This window comes from Heptranchias perlo, chromosome 40, assembly GCF_035084215.1.
Source record: "Heptranchias perlo isolate sHepPer1 chromosome 40, sHepPer1.hap1, whole genome shotgun sequence".
NCBI lineage: Eukaryota > Metazoa > Chordata > Chondrichthyes > Hexanchiformes > Hexanchidae > Heptranchias > Heptranchias perlo.
The window spans coordinates 8,246,445-8,270,556 of record NC_090364.1 but is presented as its reverse complement, the minus strand read 5'-3'; the positions used below and the strand labels follow the sequence as shown (position 1 = coordinate 8,270,556).

The 24,112-nt window shown below is 44.8% G+C and overlaps 1 protein-coding gene across 2 annotated transcripts in view; it reads left to right on the top strand.

Moving 5' to 3' along the window:
* The window catches only part of LOC137305647 (serine/threonine-protein phosphatase 6 regulatory subunit 3-like), a 91,367-nt gene that overhangs the window by 50,370 nt on the left and 16,885 nt on the right, over window positions 1-24,112 (top strand). For both annotated transcript variants that reach the window (XM_067974536.1, XM_067974535.1), the window contains exons 10-22: window positions 519-686; window positions 4,032-4,096; window positions 6,348-6,463; window positions 7,162-7,247; window positions 8,532-8,621; window positions 10,041-10,138; window positions 11,366-11,423; window positions 12,407-12,540; window positions 13,021-13,139; window positions 14,231-14,396; window positions 16,819-16,931; window positions 20,267-20,456; window positions 22,415-22,537. In XM_067974536.1, coding sequence (XP_067830637.1) covers window positions 519-686; window positions 4,032-4,096; window positions 6,348-6,463; window positions 7,162-7,247; window positions 8,532-8,621; window positions 10,041-10,138; window positions 11,366-11,423; window positions 12,407-12,540; window positions 13,021-13,139; window positions 14,231-14,396; window positions 16,819-16,931; window positions 20,267-20,456; window positions 22,415-22,537 — 1,526 coding nt within the window. The remainder of the gene's footprint in view (window positions 1-518; window positions 687-4,031; window positions 4,097-6,347; window positions 6,464-7,161; window positions 7,248-8,531; window positions 8,622-10,040; window positions 10,139-11,365; window positions 11,424-12,406; window positions 12,541-13,020; window positions 13,140-14,230; window positions 14,397-16,818; window positions 16,932-20,266; window positions 20,457-22,414; window positions 22,538-24,112) is intronic.

The following is a 24,112-nucleotide window of genomic DNA, read 5'->3' as shown; positions in this document are numbered from 1 at the left end:
CAGTCTGCGTTGCGAGCTAACCTTAGCTGGGCTACAGTTGGTATACGACAATTGGCCGCCTCGACCTTAGGCAAGGGGGAGGAGGATCAGCCAGATTCCTACACTTTGTTGCTACCTAATGATCTCTATAGGAAAACTGCGTCTTGGGTCTGGGCTCGGCTGTAATGCCCACCATAACTGAATAGCTTGTCTAGACTCGCTTGTGAAAGATGTCTGTCAGTGGCTAAGGAACCACATCCCAGCAAGAGGCATTGCCTTCACAAAAGAAAGAAATGCTTATATCTGAGGCCACATGAGAAGGGTGTCTGGGGGAAGAGTGCTGCATGTATGCTTTATCGTGACCTTTTGCCCTCTTTCACGCTGACAGTAGACCATGGTTGAGTTTCTTCAAATTTCTTTGTCCAGAGGTTGACCAACTGGCCAGTTGTCACAATCCTGACTTGTATGTTTTTTTTTTGTTCCACACCAATGTCATTTTGTATGTACGTATGTTCATTTTTATGGGTCTGCCTCACCAGGATCTCTACTTCAAGTATGTGTGGAATAACTTCCTCCACTTGCAAGTGGAGCTGTGTATCAGCACGGCACTGGGGAATCCTCCAGCAGAAGATAGCACTGAAACCAATGTGGAAAATCACACCGAAAACAATGCAGAATCCATCCGGGAGAATCCGCTCATCAAACACGTATGTAAACCATTTCTTCTGTGACTGTTGATGAAAATACGTACATCTTTTAAAATTCCTGGGTGGCATTGAGGGAACTTAGTGCATGGGTTAGACACTGATTGTTCATCTCTGAGGCTTGTGTTCAAATCCAGCCCAGACTGAATGGGATGAAAGCTTCCTTTGCCTGCTGTCCATAAGGTTCCTAAATGAAATGATTTTGAGTAGTCTCAACCAAGTTCCTAACGGGCATGTACATACAACATCTTGCATTTATATACCGCCTCTAACGTGGTAAAACATCCCAAGGCACTTCACCCCAGGCATTATCAAACAAAATTTGATACCAAGCCACATAAGGAGATATTGGGACAGGTGACGAAAAGCTTGGTCAAAGAGGTAGGTTTTAAGGAGCGTCTTAAAGGAGGAGAAAGAGTATGAGAGGTTAGGGAGGGAATTCCAGCGCTTAGGGCCTAGGCAGCTGAAGGCACGGCTGCCAGAAGTGGAGCGATTAAAATCAGGGATGCGCAAGCGGCCAGAATTGGAGGAGTGCAGAGATCTCGGAGGGTTGTCGGGCTGGAGGAGGTTACAAAGATAGGGAGGGGAGAGACCATGGAGGGATTTGAAAGCAAGGATGAGAATTTTAAAATCGAGGTGTTCCCGGACTGGGAGCCAATGTAGGTCAGCGAGCACAGAGGTGATGGGTGAACGGGACTTGGTGTAAAACTAATCCTAATTTGACGCTAAAGTGGCATCTTGGACAAATGCAATAAAATGGCTGGTGTGGGCATTTGAAAATGGTGTAGTAGGGGGTTCTCATGGCCTGGGGTGAGGCACATTGTCGAGGTGGAGTAGACAGCTTTACTCTGAGACCCGAGAGTGTCTAATACCGATACCGGCTGCCTGAAAGAGGGAAGTGTTCCATTCCCAGCACTAACGTCCCCCAACTTAATGAGCTCAAAATTCACACCAGAAGAGTTTTTACAAAAAGAGTAGAGACTATTCATTGCTTTCACTGTGAGACCTCGCCAGAGGCTACTGAGGGGTATAATACCTGGGCCGCATGTTGCCCTATCTCCAACCTACGCTCGGGTCAGGCAAACCTCTGTATTGACAGTAGGGCCTCGGAGCTTCTGGCCTTCAATATTTTATAACAGTTTGAGAAGCAGTCATCTTTATTTTAGTTTTGTTACATTTCTATAACCAAAAAAATGCTGATGATTTCACTGGAGGAACTGGAAGCAATTGAATTAACATATACAGAGATAAAGTAATTAATTTGTGGGATCATTTTAAAACTACATGTGTAACTTCACCAATATTCAAGCTTGCAAGCTTTCTTCTCTGATCATCATTGCCACTTCCAGGCATGCCTATAATGGAGTGAGCCACCATATAGCATCACCCCTTCGTGGGAGAAGTAAAGTCAGGTATCTTACCATCATGGGATATTTTGTCCAGCGAGTTGTTCCAGCAACAGTACACCAATGGTGGGGTGAAGCAAATGGGAGATGCATGAGGCCAGAATTGGAGGAACACAGCGTACTTGAAGGGTTAGAGGACCGAAGGAGGTTACAGAGATAGGGAGGGGCCAGGTCATGGAGGGATTTGAACATGAGGAAGAGAATTTTAATATTGAGGCATTGATGGATCGGGAGCCAATGTAGGTCAGCAAGCACAGGGGTGATGGGTGAACGGGACTTGATGCAGTTTAGGAAACGGGCAGCAGAGTTTTGAGTGAGCTCAAGTTTACAGAGGGTGGAAGATGGGAGGCCGGCCAGGAGAGCATTGGAATAGTTGAGTCTGGACGTAACAGGAGCATGAATGAAGGCTTCAGGAGCATGAATGAAGGCTTCAGGAGCATGAATGAAGGCTTCAGGAGCATGAATGAAGGCTTCAGGAGCATGAATGAAGGCTTCAGGAGCATGAATGAAGGCTTCAGGAGCATGAATGAAGGCTTCAGGAGCATGAATGAAGGCTTCAGGAGCATGAATGAAGGCTTCAGGAGCATGAATGAAGGCTTCAGGAGCATGAATGAAGGCTTCAGGAGCATGAATGAAGGCTTCAGGAGCATGAATGAAGGCTTCAGGAGCATGAATGAAGGCTTCAGGAGCATGAATGAAGGCTTCAGGAGCATGAATGAAGGCTTCAGGAGCATGAATGAAGGCTTCAGGAGCATGAATGAAGGCTTCAGGAGCATGAATGAAGGCTTCAGGAGCATGAATGAAGGCTTCAGGAGCATGAATGAAGGCTTCAGGAGCATGAATGAAGGCTTCAGGAGCATGAATGAAGGCTTCAGGAGCATGAATGAAGGCTTCAGGAGCATGAATGAAGGCTTCAGGAGCATGAATGAAGGCTTCAGGAGCATGAATGAAGGCTTCAGGAGCATGAATGAAGGCTTCAGGAGCATGAATGAAGGCTTCAGGAGCATGAATGAAGGCTTCAGGAGCATGAATGAAGGCTTCAGGAGCATGAATGAAGGCTTCAGGAGCATGAATGAAGGCTTCAGGAGCATGAATGAAGGCTTCAGGAGCATGAATGAAGGCTTCAGGAGCATGAATGAAGGCTTCAGGAGCATGAATGAAGGCTTCAGGAGCATGAATGAAGGCTTCAGGAGCATGAATGAAGGCTTCAGGAGCATGAATGAAGGCTTCAGGAGCATGAATGAAGGCTTCAGGAGCATGAATGAAGGCTTCAGGAGCATGAATGAAGGCTTCAGGAGCATGAATGAAGGCTTCAGGAGCATGAATGAAGGCTTCAGGAGCATGAATGAAGGCTTCAGGAGCATGAATGAAGGCTTCAGGAGCATGAATGAAGGCTTCAGGAGCATGAATGAAGGCTTCAGGAGCATGAATGAAGGCTTCAGGAGCATGAATGAAGGCTTCAGGAGCATGAATGAAGGCTTCAGGAGCATGAATGAAGGCTTCAGGAGCATGAATGAAGGCTTCAGGAGCAGGAAAGATGAGGCAGGGGTGGAAACATGCGATGTTCCGGAGGTGGAAGTAGGCGGTCCTTGTGACGAGAGAGGATATGGGGTTGGAAGCTCAGTTACGAGTCGAACAGGACGCTGAGGTTTTGAACAGTCTGGTTCAACCTGAGACAGTGGCCAGGGAAAGGGATGGAATCAGCGGCAAGGGAATGGTGTTTGTGGTGGGGGCCAAAGATGATGGCTTCGGTCTTCCCAACGTTTAATTGGAGGAAATTGCGGCTCATCTAAGACTGGTTGTCGGACAAGCTGGCTGACCACACAGAGGCACTGGAGGCGTCGAGACGGGGTGGTGAGGTAGAGCTTGTGTGTTTCATCAGCGTAGTGTGGAACATGAGGTCATGTCTTTGGTATCATCCTTTTGTTCTTTTTCCTATCAGCTGTTCCAGAAATGCCAATTGATGCACAGAGTAGTGTCGGCCTGGGAAGAAAATGACAAAGTGCAGTAAGTATTCAGGAAAACTGAGGGTTACACAGGCCAAGGAAGTAGAAGGGCAAGCATCATAAATGTCAATTAATATATAAACCCCAAGGAGCAGAGGGGCGTTATGCTCACAGCCCCTCAATATAGCAACCAGCAGTTGTCTGAGGGAGACTCTGCTCAAAACCAAACTTACCACACTGCCTCATGCCTCTGCCATGCATTTACCTGCTGGAACGGTGCTGGGGAGTCACCACCTTTCATATTTTCTAGACTTCACCTCCTTGGTTCAGCCATTTTCGGGAGCCTTGGCCAGAAAAGTCATCCATCAAATAACTCACAATCCTGCTCAAACCCCTCTATTGCCTCCTTGTGGAAAGCCCACTTGAGGTGTGTGCTGGATCTGAAGGAGGGACAAGAGAAAGGAGGTTCTGCCCTGTCCCTAACAGAACAAGTATCAACATGTTCCATCTTATCCTCTTTCACATTGTGTATGTGCTGGTGTTCTGATAGTGATGGTCCTGGCTGAGATCAACTGAATCAGCACAGACTGTGGATTGAATCTGGAACGCAGGGACCTCTGGTCTGTATGACTTAATGCTACATCAGATGGTGTCCTTACCACCCTAACCCATTGGGCAAGCACCTTACTCTTGTCTTTAAGTTCTCTCCCTTGTTTCTCAATGTAACATTAATATAATACTCCGGAGTCTCCCTTACTTTAGTGGTTTGGAATGCGCCACGTGCTTCTTCATTGGGCAGGAAGAGAAATTGGAAAGAGAGTCGCCTTGAGCTGCTTGCACGTTCCCAAGCTTCTGGTTACTGAAAATGGCAACGGCATGGCAGCAAGTTGCGTTGCCAGCCTCTCAGCCTGGGAGTGGTATACGAGAGAACTGAAGAATGGGGGAAATATAAAATCACTGACTTTTTGTTTAAAAAGAAATGTATAAATTAAGTAAAACCACGAGTAAAGATGCAAATTCTCGGAGGCAATAATAATTAATTGCTTTTGCACCTGTTGTAAGAAAAGTTTAAAAATAGGGGAAACATTATCCGTTACATTAAGTTCCACCTCTGTGTACAGATGGAATCGCACTTAAACGATACAAATCTAGAAAGCACTGTGTGGGTCTGCGTTCCATAGGATGAATTGTGAAGCAGTAATGGTTATTTTGAGCCTTGTGACAGATGCATAAGCTGCTCGAGTCTGAATCCTGCAACCCCTCCGTCCATTCAGGATTCTTTAATTATTTTCCTCCAGGTCTCTTCTTTCTCCGTAGAATCATACAGCGTAGAAGGAGGCCATTCAGCCCTTGTGCCTGTGCTAGCTCTTTGAAAGTGCTATCCAATTAATCCCACTCCCCTGCTCTTTCCCCATAACCCTGCATATTTTTCCTTTTCAAGTATATATCCAACTCCCTTTTGAAAATTACTGTTGAGTCTGCTTCCACCACCCTTTCAGATCACAACTTGCTATGTTTTTTTTAAATTCTTCTCATCTGCCCCTGGTTCTTTTGCCAAATATCTTAAATCTGGATACTGACCCTCGTGCCGGTGGAAACATTTTCTCCTTTATTTACTCTCTCAAAACCCCTCAATTAAATCTCCCCTTAACCTTCTTTGCTCTAAGGCGAATAATCCCAGTTTCTCTAGTCTCTCCATGTAACTAAAGTCCCTCATCCCTGGTACCATTTTAGTAAATCTCCTCTGCACCCTTTCCAAGACCTTGATATCCTTCAATCTGTTTCTGAAAGTGCTGACTCTTCCTGGGGGTGCAGTTCTTGGAAATCACCAAAATTCACTGGCATGTAGCACAAGCTATTAATGCAATGTAATAGAAACATCCTTTCATTCTAATGTTCTCCCCTCATCTCTCTGAAGGTGCTCACTGTGCTGAAGTACAGTTCCAGCAACCTCGTGGCCATTCTTCAACTGTGAGCCTAGACATTGAGTGTTAATGCTAATAGGGCCTTCACAGCCAAGCCTGTTCCTGTCCTATATGACACTGAGCGACAGATGTCACTAGGTAGTGATCAAGAGTGGAACCCTTTCTGCTTTACCCCTCCAGATCGCAGGGATGGTGAGTGCAATTGGAGCATTTCCACTGCTGGCCATGCTGAGATCAGCTAACTCAAGACAGATTGGGATCTGGGACTTTCTGCTCTGTGTGGTTTGGTGATGCACCAGTGTCTTTTCTGTTATCCATTGGAGGAACTGAGAAAAAAAAACTTAATAAAAAATGTTTGTGACTTGCTTTTTTCATGATCTCTCTTAGGTCAGAAGGTGGCAGGCGGAAAGGCTACATGGGTCATTTAACAAGAATAGCAAATGCTATGGCACAGAATTCAGAAAATGGTCCCAACCATAGCACAATAGCACAGCTGATCAAAGGTAAACAGTAAATTTGTTGTTTAGCCAGAAGGATATGAAAGATGAGGCTCACTGTTAATATCTGACCATGATTCGCCTCAGTGAATACAGACTGCTCTGTACTTCTCAGTTCCCAGTTCAAAAACTTCTGTATCAACTGAGGTATCTGGTTAGAATGGGACTGACTGCTTTCATTCTAAAATGGAGCTAATTATTCAGGATTCAAAACAGTCATCCCCTTTGTCCATCCCCGAATTTTAGCATTGTTAGCACCTCTTGGGAAAAATGTCTGTTTCTCCAGAGATGGATACATTGGTATCACATTGTGCCCCCGATGAGTGGCATAACCAGTGAAAGGTGATCACAAGAAGTGACTGCATATTTGAGCATTGGGTGTGCCTTGCAACTGATGAAGTTGCCAACTGCTCACTATGGTCAAGGGGTTAAATACCAGGGGCGATGGTTACTCAAGGAAGAAGTTAGGAGTAAGAAGGAAATTTAGGGGTAATGTTTCTTTGTTGGAAGGGTGACAGACTTGTAGATTTAATTTACCAAGATAGATCATCAAAGATGATGGGTTCAAAGGATACTTTGATAAGTTTCTTAAGAGAGACGAGTTTAAGGGAAATGGAGTTGGGTGTGTTTTCCTGACCCTGAAAATTCTTGTGACAACTAATGGTGTGTGGAGTTCATGTATCCGATTTCTCCCTTTGTTTCAGAACTGCCAGATGAAGACCGGGAGCGGTGGGACAAGTTTGTGCTGGGATCACTCTCTGACATGAATAAGAAAAACACCATTGATTTGGTAAGTTTGAATTGTGTTTGGGAGCCACTGGCGAGTGTTTAAATCATTGCCGCCTCTTTTGGCTGAAGATTATCACGGATTTAACCACCGAAAATACCTTGATGTTCCACAAGAATTTTTTTTTTGCCAACTTTCTGCCCACCTCTCCTGAAAGCGTCAGCTTGCCGGGGATACAGTGCCACAGGCGCTGGCAACCTCCCACTACCTCACCCATGTGACCATTCTTAACGTGTGAGCCCAGACAGTGTCGCCATGGAGAGAATTGCAGGCAAGCCCAATTGTGTCTACAGATATGCACCTTCCAGCCAGGACACTGGACGTAAGCAGGAGCAGGAATCCTGCCTGGTTCTGTTTTCTATTTTATAGTCCCGGATGATCAAAAATAACTTTAAGATTGATGTTAAACTGGGCATATCATTAACACCAAGGGGTGGAAATTCGTTTTGGCCTGTTTCTGGGCCTGAAATAGAACGCGTTAGAGGTGCGAGCCAGAGGCCCACAGCTCACCCAAAATTGGACCTCGGACCTCATCAGCATATTGCCAGCGGGTTGTGGGCGGCATTCAGGCATCCAGAGGCAGCTCGCCGGTTTTACGAGGTCAAAGTCAGACGCGATGCCTCTCCGGCAGCAGGCCTCAGGAACGTCCTGGGGGATGGCGGAGTGAACGATCGGGGGTTGGGTGATCCAGGAAGTAGGGGGGTGGGATCGGGAGGGAGGAAAGGAATGAGGCAATTGAGAGAGGGGGGGGTTTGCAGGAGGCGGTCGTGAGGGAAGAGGGGATGATCGAGTGCGAGAAAGGGAGTGAAGCGATTGGGAGAGACGGGGCAGGAGACAGTCGGGAGGAGGCCGGCCACGATCTTCGGGACTACTGGAGCCTTTACCAATATGGTGCACTTCTGGCAAGGAACATCACCTGCCGTGTTGAATGCTTAGGTGTAAAACGGGTGAGGTCAACGAATTTCTATGCCTAAATATTTTCAGTCGGTCTTTACTGTTTTCGACCAGAGCGTTAGGTGTGACTACCCCTCCAACGTTGTCAGCATTTCCTTCTATTTTTTGCTTCCCGTGGTTAAAGTGTCCTTCTCTCTGACATTGGGAGTAGCTTCAGGCATTCACTACCATTGGAGCTCTAATACTGTGAGTTGTTATAACGACGTGATTTTAGAACTAAGTGCTTTAAAGGCCATATAATATGCTAACATTTTTGGGATATGTTTTGGTATTTTCCTAAAACCTTTGTCATATTGGTTTTGTTGTAAGTAATGTTTGATGTTTGTGGCACAGGTAAATATGCGAAACCTGCACTCCTCAAGTGATGACGATGAGAATGATCTAAAAGAGTTCAGTTTTCCACAGGAGGCTGTTCTACAGCAGGTAAGAATTGGGAGCAGCACAGGGTGTGCTTCTAAATCAGTTGACTGAAAATCCTGGGTTATTTTTTCTTTCTTCTCTTTCTCTCTCCTTCTCTCTTTCTTTCTTCTCTCTCTCAAAGAAGGGATCAAACAGTAACTGCGTGGCTCAGTCCCACACTGAACCACGTATAGCTGAGCCTCCAGAAGCTAACCCCTTCTTCCTAGAAAGAGACTTTAACCTTTTGAGACTGTTGAGTGAAGACATTGTGATTGGGAAGCCAAACGGATCTTGACTTTTGCCTCCTTTTTAAACCCCGCATCCCTCCGCCTAACCCCCGCCCAGCAGAGTTTCACACAGGACCAAACACACTTTTTACATTTTTATACATTTTCCGTTTTGACTCGTGAAACACCACTCACAATGGGCAGCTGCACAGCAGTCGGGCTGTTGGACTGACTCTTCGTTTCATAGCAGCGTGCCATCTGATCCGCTGGACCGTTGAACGCATTCCTACGCTTACTGCCCTGCCACACGCAGGGGGCTGTTTGTGCAGAATTAGGACATTCGACCAAGGATGCGTCTGTGTATGTTGAGCTGCAATCTTTTTAAGATTCTGTTACGTTCTCCTGATGTCATGGCCTGCTGTGGCACTGTGCCATAACAACAGGAAGGTCGAAGGTTCAATACCCGGTCTGTGCTGAGTTATCTGCTGTCAGCTGGGGCAACAGCCGGTGAGCTGGAACTCACCTCGGGTGTCACTGGGCTAGCATTGACTGCTGCAGATACGGTGGTTGGGTGGACACAGGATCAGGCTCACGTATGATGCCTCCAGAGTTGAATAACCCACTAACATTCTCTGTCTAGGCTCACACATGAAGATTGACTACTTGTTAAGATGCTAGAGGTTGGCTGATTCCCCATGAAATCCCAGCAAGCATAAGATGCCTTCAGGCAATGAGAGAGGGGAAAAAAACTTAGGAAGAACTTTTTTAATTATACAAATAGCTTGAGTTACGAACCAGTTATTTTTTGTCAGCTATTGGCTTTACAGCTTTCTCTGAGCACTGTTCGAATACTCAAGTGGTGAGACGTATTGATGGAGTAGCTGGTCTCACCATCAAATCCGTCACTCCATGTAACCTAGAGACAGTGGTGGGAAAAGTGGCTCAATTAGCAATTGATTCCCCAATTATTTCAGTATAAAGTAACAAAAGCCACTGCATTAATTAAAATTTTTAATACAATTTTTAAAAAAAATCCTACTGGTGTATTTGTAAAATCCGAACGGATCGGTGGTCAATTTCTGAGTGGATTTGCGATTGGTTGCTTCTAGTCCATTGTTCTCATTGGTGAGTCTGAGATTGCCTCTGTATTTTGGTGCTCTGGTTGGTGTCTGTGACTGCCTCTTGTTCACTGATTCTTCCTGTTGTGTTCATTCAGGCATTCTCCGACTATCAGATTCAGCAGATGACCTCCACCTTCATCGACCAATTTGGCTTTAACGATGAGGAGTTTGCTGAGCAGGAGGAAAGTGTGAAGTGAGTTCTGTTCACTGGTGTTGTCACTATTTTCTCATGCGGGAAACCTGGATTTATAATTGTGCAGATTACAGCAAGGGAAGGTCACGTGGGCACTCCACACAGCAAATTCTTAGAGGTAGAGTGGAGGTCTAGCACTTCTGAATGGGCAGTTAGAGAAAAATGGTAGTTAAGATGCTGCCTAGCAGCCAAGTACAGAGGTAGTTTAGAGATTACTTCTACTGGGGAGTGGAATGGGAGGGAGAAAGGAGTTAAATGAAATGTTTAATGATAGTCGACATAAGTGGCTTATTGGATTTTTGAGAAATGTGGATAGTGTTAAATATTTTCTTTAGATGTGTTTTCCCCATTTTTCTCCCCATACGCTTCTGAAGATGCTAGCTCTATCTGGAATCCACTTTGAAGCAATTACGCATGTGTGACTCTCGTGCAATTATCCTTCATTTGTCCATAATATAAATGGGGAAAATCCAGCAGCAAGGGAGCTGCCACATATTACAGAACCCCTTCCAGTGCAAATGGTTCTGCGCTCAATGGCTATCAATGTTACCGTTGCATTTGTCCTTCTGTTGCACCAGTCAGGAATGCACTGTTGCACACCAGTCCAGGGATGCAAGAGTGCAGAAGACACTAATTAGGGATGAGACGCTTCAGCCATGAGGAGAGATGAGAGGAACTGGAGCTCTTTTTGTGAGAAAGAAGGTCTGAGGAGATGTTCAGATATATGAGGGGTTTGATGAGGTAAACAGGAAAAAACTTATTTCCACTGGTCACTGAATTGGTAACTAAAGGACATAAATTTAAGATCAAAACAATGAAGGGGGAGTTTAGAAGGCATTTTGCTAGGACATGGAATGCCTCACCAGAAACATGATGGAGGTAGAATCCATAATTGGAAAGGAAGTGGATAAATGTTTGAAAAGGGAAAATGTAAAAGGATATAGGGAAAGGGCAGGGCAATAAACCCATAACCTCCGACCTCACGGACACAGTGGGCGATTGACCTGAGTTGTAAAGTTCTGTGATTAAATGGATGTCCAGTGGTGCACATTTAAATATGGAGTCATCTTTAAGAAGTTACCAGCTGTCTCACAGTTTGTTTTTCCATCTCTCCTTAGTCAAAGGGTTGAGTAAATTATTTTTACCTGAGGTAACTCTTGTGCAGAGATGACCAAGGCCACTTCCCTTTCAAAAAGATAAATATTGTTTTTTTTATCCGGTTAACAGTTCCCCGTTTGAAAGAGCAGCTAACATCAGCTTTGTGTTCGACGCCAACAGTGACAGTGTGAGTATAGTTCGTGCTTCTTAATGCATTAGTCACAACACTGCTAACTCGTGCACGTATCTCTGGCCCAGATTTTCTGCATTCAAACCCAGGAGAATTCAGGGTTTTTAAGAGACGGGATCAGGAGAGAATCTATTTTTTTTTTAAAACTGATCCACCAACATGGAAAAATATGAGAGAATTTATGGTGAAACCTGACTTTAGTGATCCGTAATTGTATAGTGCTTTCCTTGGTTTCTTCCGGCCCTTAATTGTACTTGCGTGACACCTGTGTTCCTACAATTTAACAAGGAAAACATTTCCTCCAGTGTCTTCCCCCATGCTCTCCAGCACTGACTGCTGCTGGGGTTCAATTCTGCAGTTGCCAGTAGCCCTTCAATAACTGAGGCAAATGACCACTATTCGTGTGCAAGCCCAGGCAATGAATATCATCGTGCCATTCAACCCTGGAGGCATCATAGCCAAACCAAAGGTCCACATATACGTATTTTGCAGCAGGTGGCACTGGATGGCAATCAAAAGAGCATAAACCCTTGGTGATTTTTCTTCTGCCCTCCCATCCCAGTAGGCTTCATGTTCTAGCACCTCTTCTGCCACCCTAACTCGGCACATACTGAAGATTAAACCAAGAGCCGCCTTGCTCTGTAAGGCTACACTTGGGAGGTGTCTTTACGCACTGATTCACCAGCGGAGCAAGCCAGAGGCTTTAGCCTCCTGCTGCCGTCATGATGCAATGTATGGTCGGCACTGACGATGTGACACATGAAATACTTTACAGCAGTTCAGATAACAGCGAATTCACTTGTCCAAATGAAATGTTTTTTAAAAAAAACCACTGGCAGGTGCAGATTCCTACTTTTAAATCTTTCTTTCATGGGATTGCAAATAGCTACTGCTTATTTCTTGATTCAAATATTTATGCAAACACTGATTTCAACATTCGGATGTAAGTGTAATTTTTTTTGGTTTTTTTTGCTTCTCAGCCAAACACTAATCTGTTCGAGGAGTGTTGGAAGGAAAGAATACGGCAGTTCAATGATGACGATGGCTCAGACGAAGATGACGTATGGCAAGAAAAGGACCTGCGTTTCGCAACGGATGTACCGCGTGCACCAAGGTATGGGATGGTGTTTGTCGGAGAGAGATTTCGTGCCTTCCTCTCCTGAGCACAGTGTGATACAGTTCCACAAGCTCCATGTGTGACCTTAGACAATGAGTGGTTATTTTACTGAGGGGTTATATCATGGCCGAGCCCGGCCCTGACCTCACCCGATGTTCCTCACACGCACTTTCTAGCACAGTCACTGGGTATCAGTCGGTAACTGGAAGCCTGGCTGATTTCCCCCCTCCCCTCACCCCCAGCGCAGGGACATCTGACTTCTCAGCTGAGATCAGCCAGCTCAACACAGACTGGAGATCAGCCCTGGGATCTTCCCGGCCTATGGCTCCACCACACTGGGCAATGCATTTACCAGCTGTTTGAGTCTGGACAGAAAACTACACATTTGTCAGGGGTTAACGCTCAAGAATTACAACCTGAAACAAAAGAAGGACCTATACAAACAAAATGTCTTCATTTCTTGTATGCGTGTTACAGAAGTTCTGGCAGTACAGACAGTGAAGGAAGCAGAGACTCTGAAGAGGAAGATGATGATGAAGGGGGACAGAGCACTGTAAAGCCCACAGATAACAAGATGGAGGTAGATCCAAATAAAGGTGAGTGAATGGTGCGATTTTGTTTTGGTTACATTGGACTTTGCCAGACTATTGTTCCCGGTTTGGTTGGCGCAGTAATTCTGTTGCGAACGGCAGTGACCAGTTCTCATCGCTGCTCGTCTGCCAGAGGCTTTGTTGTAGAAACAGAGAACCAGTTCGAGGGTGCCGTTTTGAATTGCAAATTCGTACTGATTGTGGTCACCTTGTATTATGTCCATTTACATAGAGAAGTGAGAGAGACAGAGTGATTCAGTTTCTGCCGCAATGGTGCTACTATTAGAAGCTTGGAGATTTTCCTCATTCGAGTCGGCTGTACCTGCCCCTAGCCTGCGAGAAAGTTTGTGCGTTTTCTGTTGCGTTACATTTTTTGTGCTCATCAAGGTGAGGAGTATTTGTGCTGGTGAATGGAACTCTTATCTCAGGGATCGATCTAGTATCTGCTTGAAAAACTCCCAGGTTAGGTGTAGGAACGTTGAGATGCAGAGTCAAGCACCCTCTGCATTGTTACCTTGGCTCAGTCGGTAGCACATCTGAGGTCAGAAGGTTCATTTCAAGCACATAATCTAAGCTGACGCTTCAGTGCAGTTCTGAGAGAGTGTTGCATTCAGATGAGACATTTTACTTAAGCCACAACTAAGCCCAATACTGCCCTCAACTGATGCACGCATGCATGCACCCACATTCCATAGGGTGTACTTTTTTTAAAAAAAAACTTCTTAAAATTGAATTCTCACAAAAGTACATTCATATTTTATGAAGCTGTTACACATATAAGTGTACATTCATACATATATTTCATGAAGCTAGTATACATGCAGATGTATATTCATACATTTATTTTATAAACCTTTTATTATACATAAAGCTGTACATTCGTATATTCTACAAAGCCATTCTAGGATTACGGGCACCCGTGGAGTGTGTTTGAGGCAGTTATACTACCCTTGCTATTGCCTCAGTTAGCTTGGTAGAGACCAGGGATTGAGCCTGGGACCTTCTGGTTCAGTTCCGCATCCTTTGATTAGGGGAGCTGCAGTAGCGCTGTGTCTAATGTAGATCTGTTACTAGTGAAGTGTTAATTTGGTCTTCAGAAGCCGGTTGGACGGCGAACTTTGATGGTGTACCTATGACAAATACAAATGCCGGCCAGATTGTTGCCGATGCTGGATTTAGCGCATGGGACAGCACAGAGCCTGCAACGTCGCCACCTCCGATAGAAGGATGGGCTGTATTTGCCAGCTTTGCCTCCCAGGCAGGGTAAGTAACACAGCCTCAAGAAGATAGCATTGTTATTTTAATTTTTTTTTTCCCTTTTCTCCCCTTCATGAAGGAACTGACTCATGCTGAGGCACAGTAACCCTGGTGCTGACAACCTTTCAGCACCTTCCCCAAGTGGTTGTTCTTTATATGTGAAACCTAGATTGTGCCGTTGGGCTGATTATCTATAGAGGCCATCACAGCAAAGCCAAATTCTGCCTTCCCCTGATGTCTACACATGCACTTTACAACTGGATAAAGACTGAGTGGAAGATGGGAGGCATCCAGGAGAGCATTGGAATAGTCAAGTCTGGAAGTAACAAAAGCATGAATGAGGGATTCAGCAGCAAATGGGTTGAGGTAAGGGCAGAGATGGCAATATTAGGGAGGGGGAAGCAGGCAGTCTTTGTGATGATGGGGATAAGGGACCAGAAGCTCAATCACTCTGTATTGTGCAATGCACTGCGCCACCTCACCATTCATCAAGAAAATCATCTTTTTCATCCCATCAACTGCTAAGATCAGCACACTCGGCACAGGCTGGAGATCTAACCTTTCCTTACAGTCTGTAAGTCTCAGACGTACCCAGTCGGTGTCTTTTTGCCCTAAGCCTTTGAGCTCCTGAAAAAGATGATTTTCTTGATGAATGGTGAGGTGGCGCAGTGCATTGCACAATACAGAGTGATTGAGCTGAACTTCTGGTCCCTTATCCCCATCATCACAAAGACTGCCTGCTTCCCCCTCCCTAATATTGCCATCTCTGCCCTTACCTCAATCCATTTGCTGCTGAATCCCTCATTCATGCTTTTGTTACTTCCAGACTTGACTCTTCCAGTGCTCTCCTGGACGCCTCCCATGTTCCACCCTCCATAAATTTGAGGTCATCCAAAACTCTGCTACCTGTATGCTAACTTGCACCAAGTCTCGTTCACCCATCAACCTTGTGCTCGCTGACCTACCTTGGCTCCCGGTCTGGCAATGCCTCGATTTGAAAAAAATTCTCTTCCTTGTTTTCAAATCCCTCCGTGGCCTCACCCCACCCTATCTCTGTAACCTCCTCCAACCCTGCAATCCTCTGAGAACCGTGCGTTCCTCCAACTCTGGCCTCTTGTGCATCCCCCACTTCCTTCGCCCCACCATTGGCGGCCGTGTCTTCAGCAATCTAGGCCCCAAGCTCTGGAATTCCCCCTCTAAACCTCTTCTCTCTCCTTCTTTAAGACACTGCTTAACTCCAGCCTCTTTGACCAAGTGTTTGGTCACCTGTCCTGATGTCTCCTCCTTTGGCTCAGTGTCAATTTTTGTCTCATTACATGCCTGTGAAGTGCCTTGGGACTATGTTAAAAGTGCGATATAAATACAAGTTGTTAATGGGATATGTATTCAGTCTCGGACATGCTGCTGTGGTTGGGGAGGGGGGAGGGGGCGTGGAAACTGGAGGACAGGTCAACCCAGGGTCATTCTTATGCACACCTTGCCACCAGCACGAGTGACGTTGGCAAAATAGCACAGTTTGAAAGCAGAATACTGATCGGGTTGTTGGAGCACAGTTTGTAGGTTGGCCAGACTCGAGGAAAATGATTAATTAACAGATGATGTCATGTCAAATTTGGGACGGTGGACTTTGAAAATGCATTAGCAGTAAATAATCCTTGGAATTCTATGTTTAATAGAATAGATATCTACCGAATGGGCTGGGGGGAGAATGTCCAGTTCTAGAGCTGCAACAGGCTTTTGTGCTAGGAAGGGGAATAGTCAACCAGGGTGCTCGCTCCTGATCACTATTCACTAACCTCTCCTGGAAAGTGCGCGTGTGTGGATGATAGATGAGAATGGGATTGGGTCAGCTGCAATGCTCTCCACAGTCGAATCGCCTCCCCACAGTCACTGTCTGGATTTGCACATAAAGAATGGCCCATTTGGGTGAGGTTACGGGAGGGTTCACCACTGGCTTTGGAACTGTGCCCCAGCACGAGTCTGACTTCAGGTGAGAAGAAAATAGAAAAAGAAAGAACTTGCATTTATGTAGCGCCTTTCACGACCTCAGGACGTCCCAAAGTGCTTGTCGGCCTATTAAGCACTTTTGAAGTGTAGTCACTGTTGTAATGTAGGATGTAATGGGGAGGGGGTGAAGGGGAAAAGGAAGGTTTGGGGCTTTTGCAAGATGAGACTAAAATATTACCTAAAGCGGGTGTGTGGGCACCTACTAGTTTAAAAAAAATGGGTCCTGAGACCATCCCCATTTTAAGCAGACTGTGGCCTGACCTTGATAGCCCAGGGTCAACCAGAATGTCCATCCTTCCACCTGAATGAGGAAGCGCAGGAGAATAAAGTAGCAATGGGAACCCCCAAAGGAATTTTGGGGAGATGTGGCAACAGTTGTGCCGATCAAAGTTTCAGTTAATTGAAATGTAATTTCTTTCAGCCCCTCTGGACGCTTGCGAACAAACTCTCCTGTATCTATGGAAACAAATTCTGCTCCTGTGGATGAGCTTCAGAGTAGTGGTGATGGACACAGCAAAACATCAATAGAAGCAAGTGAGTATTGTGCAGAAATCTCCAATACTGGAAGGATCCAAGATTACAGACTAACCTAGAATTCCCATGTACCACGTTGGACCCTTTTCCTAACCATTATAGAATTCCAATGGAGCAAGCACCTCTTCCCATTAGGTCCCATTTTTTTTGTAGGATTCCGGTGAAGCAAACTCCTTCCCATTCAGTCTTATTCCATAAAGGATAACAGAAACAGGGACAGGAACAGACCACAGAGGCACACAGCTCCTTGTATGTGTGGGCGATAGAACATAGGAACAGGAGTACGCCATTTAGCCCCTCGAGCCTGTTCCATCATTCAATTAAATCATGGCTGATCTGTATCTATTGTACCCTTGCCTAACAAAAATTTATTGATCTCAGTTTTGACATTTTCAATTGACACCCAGCCTCGCCAGCTTTTTTGGGGGGGGGGAGGAGGGGGAGGGGGGAGTTTCCAGATTTCCACTCCCCTTTGTGTGAAGAAGTGCTTCCTGACATTACCCCCTGAACAGCCCAGCTCTAATTTTAAGGTTATGCCCCCCCTTGTTCTGCACTCCCCCACTGGAGGAAATAGTTTCTCTCTCTCTCCCCTATCAATTCCTTTAATCATCTTAAAACACCTCAATTAGATCACTCAATCTTTTATACTCAAGGGCATACAAGCCTAGTCTGTGCAACCTGTCATCATAATTTAAACCTTTTAACCCAGTTCGTACAGTTTCATTTTGCTTTCTTACGCAAACAGATTTGTGCTACCAAGTCCGTGACGGAACATTCATTCCTCTGATTAAACTGTAATTGCCCATGGCTACCTGTTTGTTTGGGTGTTTCCATGCCACGAGTCAGAAGGCGAATCACTTCAGTGTTGTTATTTGATTTCTGCAGTGATCACTTTAAATTGCCGTGGGAGCAGCTGAGTGTGATTGTGGCGAAAACGGTGTTGTTTTATTACTTTAATTGTTTCTTAATTTTGCTGCCTCATGGCAAAAGCTAGAAAAATGCACCACTAATTGTTCTGAATAAGATACTGCTGCAAATAGCTACACCGCTTCCCCAAATCTATTAAATAATCACTCTGGGTTTGGGTGCAGCTTCCCATCCAGTTCTTGTCATATTATCCGTAGCCCATTATCCTTTTTTTTTTAAAAAGGGTAAAATACACATGCTGCACGTAGGTATATGTACAAGATTTGAATACTGCACCCATATCCAAGGTGGCTCTTCTAGTGTCTCTCTCGTACTCTCAGGTAGGACCTATTAAGAAGACTTATCTGACTGATGATTGCACTCTAGCCCCCAGCCTCACTCCACCACAATCTCTAGTGTTTTTTTTAATCTACCTTCTCTTTCTTTATTTTCTTTCTCGTTCTTTCTTTCTCTCTATATGTCGATACTGCTAGTCAGTGCTCCTCCAACCTTCCATTCTCTTTCTAGGCTATAGCTGTGCTGTCCTCTATACTTTTTATCTATTTTTCCATGCTCAGTGTTGATATCCAGACTCACCGTGCCATTCTCTACTCTAACTCGTTCTTCCACGGCACTTCAAAACTGTGTACCACTCCCGTTTCTCCTTCCTTCCCATGCTTTTAAAACCCAGTGCTCGATTACTAGAGGTCCCAGCCGCTTACAGTATTACAGAACCACTCAATTCAAAGTGATGCCTGTTCATCCTCAAAACAATAGAGACACCGACCATAGAGTGAGGTTGGAGGATACAGGTGAGCGAGGGATCACACATTAGGTAACCTTTTCTCATACATCCTATCTCGAAGTTCGAGAGAAGTCTTCTTGGACATGTATTCAAATTTTGCATATAAAGCACATGGATATATATATATAGGTTTTTTTTTTAGAAAAGGATAGCAGAAGGTTAATAAGACAAGAACTGGATGCAAAGCTCCACCTAAACTGAAGTGATATTTGGGCACAAGCTATGATATGCAGCATTCAAAGCAGCAAGTAGTGGCGCATTTTTCTAGCTTTTGCCTTGAGGCGGCAAATTTAAGATACAATTAAAGTAATAAAGCAATTCAGTTCTCGCTAATAATCGCACAGCTTCTTCCACAGCAGTTTAATTAGATCGCTGTGGAAATTAAAACAAAACACTGAAGTGATTCGCCTTCTGACTCGCGGCACGGTTACCACCCAACAGACCAGCAGCCAAATCCGCCCCTCCTGCAGTTTCAGTTGATGGGAGCTATACTTGTGGGCGAAGCAGACCAAGGCAGTGATTTCTTTGCAGACTGTTGAGCTCTTTAGACAATTTTAAACAGTTTTTGTGACTAAAAGAAAATGAATTTCTGGAGAACACGATCAATTGCAACCTTTCACCTCTGGGGTTAAGGTTCAAACCGAATACAAAAAAGCGGGTGAACCTGCCCCCTTGTCAAATGGTGCCGTTTGCCCTGAGTGGGTTTCTTTCGACTCAGCCTTTCCCAGAATAGTCAGGCTTTTAAAACCTTAGCCTGGTGTCACTGCTTTGCTTTACCTCAATCTCTTCTAATCTTTGGCATTCTGGGCCTTGGGCCGTCCATGTAGTTTTCTCAATCTGCTAACAGAATGAGTGATGATCCAGTTTTATGCCTTGCCCCCTTTGCAACCCAGTTACATTTCTGCAGGTATAGATACAGCGACCTGGTATCTGTCGGTCACTGTCCACGACTGTGGCACGTTCCATGGGTTGATTTTTGGGTGAGGGAGGAAAGAAGAAGGAACAGCCTTTTATAACAATGGATGTAAAAAATAATAATTAGAAGAATTGTTTCCTGGGGTATGAGAATAAATACAATGGAAGGATAATGCTCCTTTAAAATCTAACAGGACTTATCGTTCTGACTAGCTTAAAAACAGATCTCCCTTTTTGGCTCGGTCGGTAGAAGTAGTAATTTGGCCATACAGCCCAGGAAGGCCCAAGTTTGATACCCAGACTGTGCTGAATTAGGTGATCTCAGTTGGCGTGATAGAGTTTGTAAAGATTACCCTAGACCTCCTGGGTCAGGGAGGGGATAAATCAGCCAGGGTCCCTGCTCTTGATCACTATCCACTAACTCCCGCTGGAAAATGCTGGTGTGCCTGTGGAATCTCAATGAGGACGGATTAGGTTCAGCTGTAATGCATTCCATGATCAAATAGCACTGCCGACACTCACTGTTTGGACTCTCGGATAAAAATAGCTGAATGGGAATGGTACTGGAAAGCAACCATTGCTCTGAAACCTTACCCCAGCATGAGTCATTACTTTCAAGAAGGCAAGAGAGAATTGGAGGGAAGGGGAAAGATAAGTGCATAGATATATCCCAGCGTTATTAAAATCCATTTCTCCATTGGCTGTGCAGAGACTTCAGGCACACTGAGCAGTGAAGAGGACGAAAAGGTGCCAGATGCCAACTCGAAGACGGGTACGCCACCGCACGTAGGCATAGAAAAAGCAGATGCGGTGGAAAACGTTACCGTTCTCAATGGCTCCGTGCCAGAAGCTGTCTGTTCCTCGGAGGTGAACAGCCCAGGAGCTAAAACATGCACACGGTATTTATTAAAAATGTTATGTTTTGGGTAGCTGTGTCAGAAGAAGCCAGGCATTTGGTTTGTGCATGCCAGAACGGTCTGTTACTGAAATCCACACATCATGAGATGGGGTTCGCTCATGTTTAGCAAGGCTGGGAGGTAGGGCAGTTAAATGGAGCCCATCCAAAGCGTGATGGATTTGAGTCTCTGAGCTGGTAACGGATCGACAGAGGTGACTCTGGCCATCAACTCAAGTGGATGTAGATGCGTTTGCATCCTGAGGTCATTCACACTTATGCCTGAAGGAGCTGGGTGAAATTCTTGGGGATGTGGGAGATGAGTGGGGTTACTAATTGAAGCCATTCTGTTAGGAAGGCAGTGTGATGACTTGGAATACGCTGTGTTGAACTACAGAATGATGGAAAGCAAGTTTGGCTGTCCAAAGGTGCATTGTTGCTGTGGGGAGGTATCCATGGAGATAAGTGCCTCTCCACAGGGAGGGAAGGAAATTAGGAGCGAGACATTCCTATGCTTCACTTGATAGAACATAAAAATATAAGAAATAGGAGCAGGGGCAGGCCATACAGCCCCTCGAGCCTGCTCCGCCATTCAATAAGATCATGGCTGATCTTCAAACTCAACTCCACTTTGCCGTCCGATCCCCATATCCCTTAATTCTCTTAGAGTCCAAAAATTTATCAATCTCAGTCTTGAATATACTCAACGACTGAGCATCCACAGCCCTCTGGATTAGAGAGTTCCAAAGATTCACAACCCTCTAAATGAAGAAATTTCTCATCTCAGTCCTTATCCTAAGACTGTGCCACCGAGACTCTCAGCATCTACCCTGTCAAGCCCTCTCAGAATGTTATGTTTCAATGAGATCGCCTCATTCTTCTAAACTCCAGAGAGTATAGGCCCATTCCACTCAACCTTTCTTCATAGGACAACTCTCTCATCCCAGGAATCAATCTAGTGAACCTTCGTCGCACCGCCCCTAAGGCAAGTATATCCCTCCTTTTGTAAGGAGACCAAAACTGTGCACAGTAGCTATAATAGCTGGAGGCTTGAGAGCAGATCACCCATATTGGTCACCAACAGGTGATGAAAAGTAGAGTCTGCTCCTTTTAATTCGTGCTTTTCACAAGTAAAAAGGAGTTGCTTAATAAAGAAAACTGGAATGTGCTTAATTTTTTTTCACACTTCAGGGACAAATTTACACCTTGGTTGTATTTTGTATAGTTACGAGACTTTCAGTCGGGAATGTTCTGAATTTTATTTCTCACGTCTGAGTCGGACTGATTTAGCAAAGAAACAATCCAACCTAAGCTGATGACTAACGCTGAGCAAGCGAGTTAGCCTGCCGTGTTTGTGGCCGCACTGTTGCGAGTTAGCCCAATGACAATCCATGAGCTGCACTGTAGAGTGGTAGGATGAAGATTCGCGGCCATAGCTCTCCTTGCAATTTGAGCTACTGCTCAGAGCTGCGCTGTCTTCAGTCGACGTTGGGCAGCCTGCCACCCAGGAACATGGCATGTAGTGCAGAGACCCAAGAAACTTATTCTCACCCTCGCCACAAAACAACTCCAAGTTGGTCCAAATCAGTGTCCCTGATCACACTAATCTGAATTCACTAAACCATGAACGGGCAGCTGAAGCTAACATTTTAGTGACTGTAAGAAGACTAGTGACTGCTGGTAATGTTCAATGGAAAAGGAAAATGCTGAAAATAAGCAGCAGTTCTGACCATAATTGAAAGAGAAAGGCCAGGTTAGCACTCCTGGTTGAAGACCCTTCCTCAACCGATGTCTCCACCTGAAACGTTAACTCTGTTTTTTCTTTCAGGTGCTGAAGGACCTGCTGTATATTCCTCATATTTTCTGTTTTAATGTTTTTTGTAACGGTTTGATTTCTAAAAGGGATCGGGGAGGTGAAATTCCCTTATTAATGAAGTTCCACTGTCTAAATCTCTCCTGCAGTGAGGAAGAACCCTTAACTACCTCTGAAGTTGGACCTACTGCAGGAAATGTACAGGAAGGCTCTAAGTCCCCAAAAGCCAGTCCAGTTCCCCAAACTTCAGAATCTGAGCGGCAAGGACAGAGGTATGAAGTTAATGTGAGGGAGGGAAAAAGATCATGGCATGAACTCTAGGCTGCTGAAAGATGTCAGAGGAGATAGAGGCAATCTTCCTTAAATATGCAAATTGTGCCATGGGACTGGAGAGTTACTGATGTAACACCTTAGTTCAAGAAGGGAGAAAAGGATTATAGACTAGTCAATTGTGGGCAAGCTCTTGGAATCCATAATTCCAGATACAGTTTGAGTATTTAGAAATGCCTGGTTTAATCCAGGACAGCCAGCACAGATTTGTTAAAGGCAAGTCATGTTTGACAAATTTAATAGCTTTTTTTAAAAAAAAAAGTGAGTGATTGGATAGATATGGGGAATGTAGTAGATGTACATATAGATTTTCAGAAGATTTTTGATTAAGTGTCTCACAAGGCTTATTAGAAAAATACAGGCATATGGTATAAGAGGAAATGTAGCAGTACATATAGAAAGTTGGTTGATGGGCAGGAAACAAAGAATTAGGGTAAATGGTGTTGCTCAGACTGGAGAAGGCTTGGAAGAGATGTATCCCAGGGGTCAGTGCTGGGTTCATTTTTATTCTTTGTATGGATAGATGATTTGAAATTGGACATAGCGAGCACAATCTTGAAATTTGAATAGAGAGCATGCAGCATGTATTTATTAGGATGATGCCAGGGATGAGAAACTATAGTTATGGTGAGAGATTTGAGATGCTGTGACTATTTCTACAGGAGCAAAGATGGCTAAGAGGAGATTCAGTGGAGGTTTTTAAAATTATGAAGAGTTTTGATGCAGTGAATAAGGCAATGAGTATTTCCTCTGGTTGGAGAGCCAGTGGCAAAGGGGCTTCAATATAAAATTGCCACTGAGAATAAGGAACGGGATTACAGTAAGTTTCTTTACACAGAGGATTGTTGGAGGTGGAATGTTTTGTCACAGGAAGTGGTTGAGGCAGCAATCATTGTATCTTTGAAGAGAAGATTGGATAAATGGGTTCAAGCATAATCTAGGCAGACATTACAGTGCAGTACTGAGGGAGCGCCGAGGTCTCGTCTGTCATCTTTCATGGACGTATAAGATCCCATGGTACTACTTAAAGAAGAGCAGAGGAATTCTTCCAGTGTTGCAGCCAACATTTATACCTCAACCAGCATCATTTTTTTAAAAAAAACAGTTTTGGTCATTTACCTCATTGCTGTTTGTGGGGCTTTACTGTGTGCAAATTGGCTGCTGCATGTACCTACATTATAATAGTGACTACACTTCAAAACTACTTCATTGGCTGTGAAACACTCCCTCTCCCTGACCCCAAAGTATGTCAGTTGAGATCTGGAATCAGACTGGCATCTTTCAGTTTGAGAGTTCAATGCTGTGATTTTGAAACCAGATATTTGAAATTTTGGTGTGCGTCGGGATGGGGAAGGAGTGTATTTTGAAAGTGTTTAAGCATTGAGTGAGGGCACGATGGAGAGTGTTGCTGTGTCAGGTTGGAGATGCACTGGAGACTGTTAAGGGGAGTGTGTTTACGATGGGGGATCTCAACCAGGGCAGCAGTTCAATCAAGCAGCTCTCGATGGTCTCCGTGC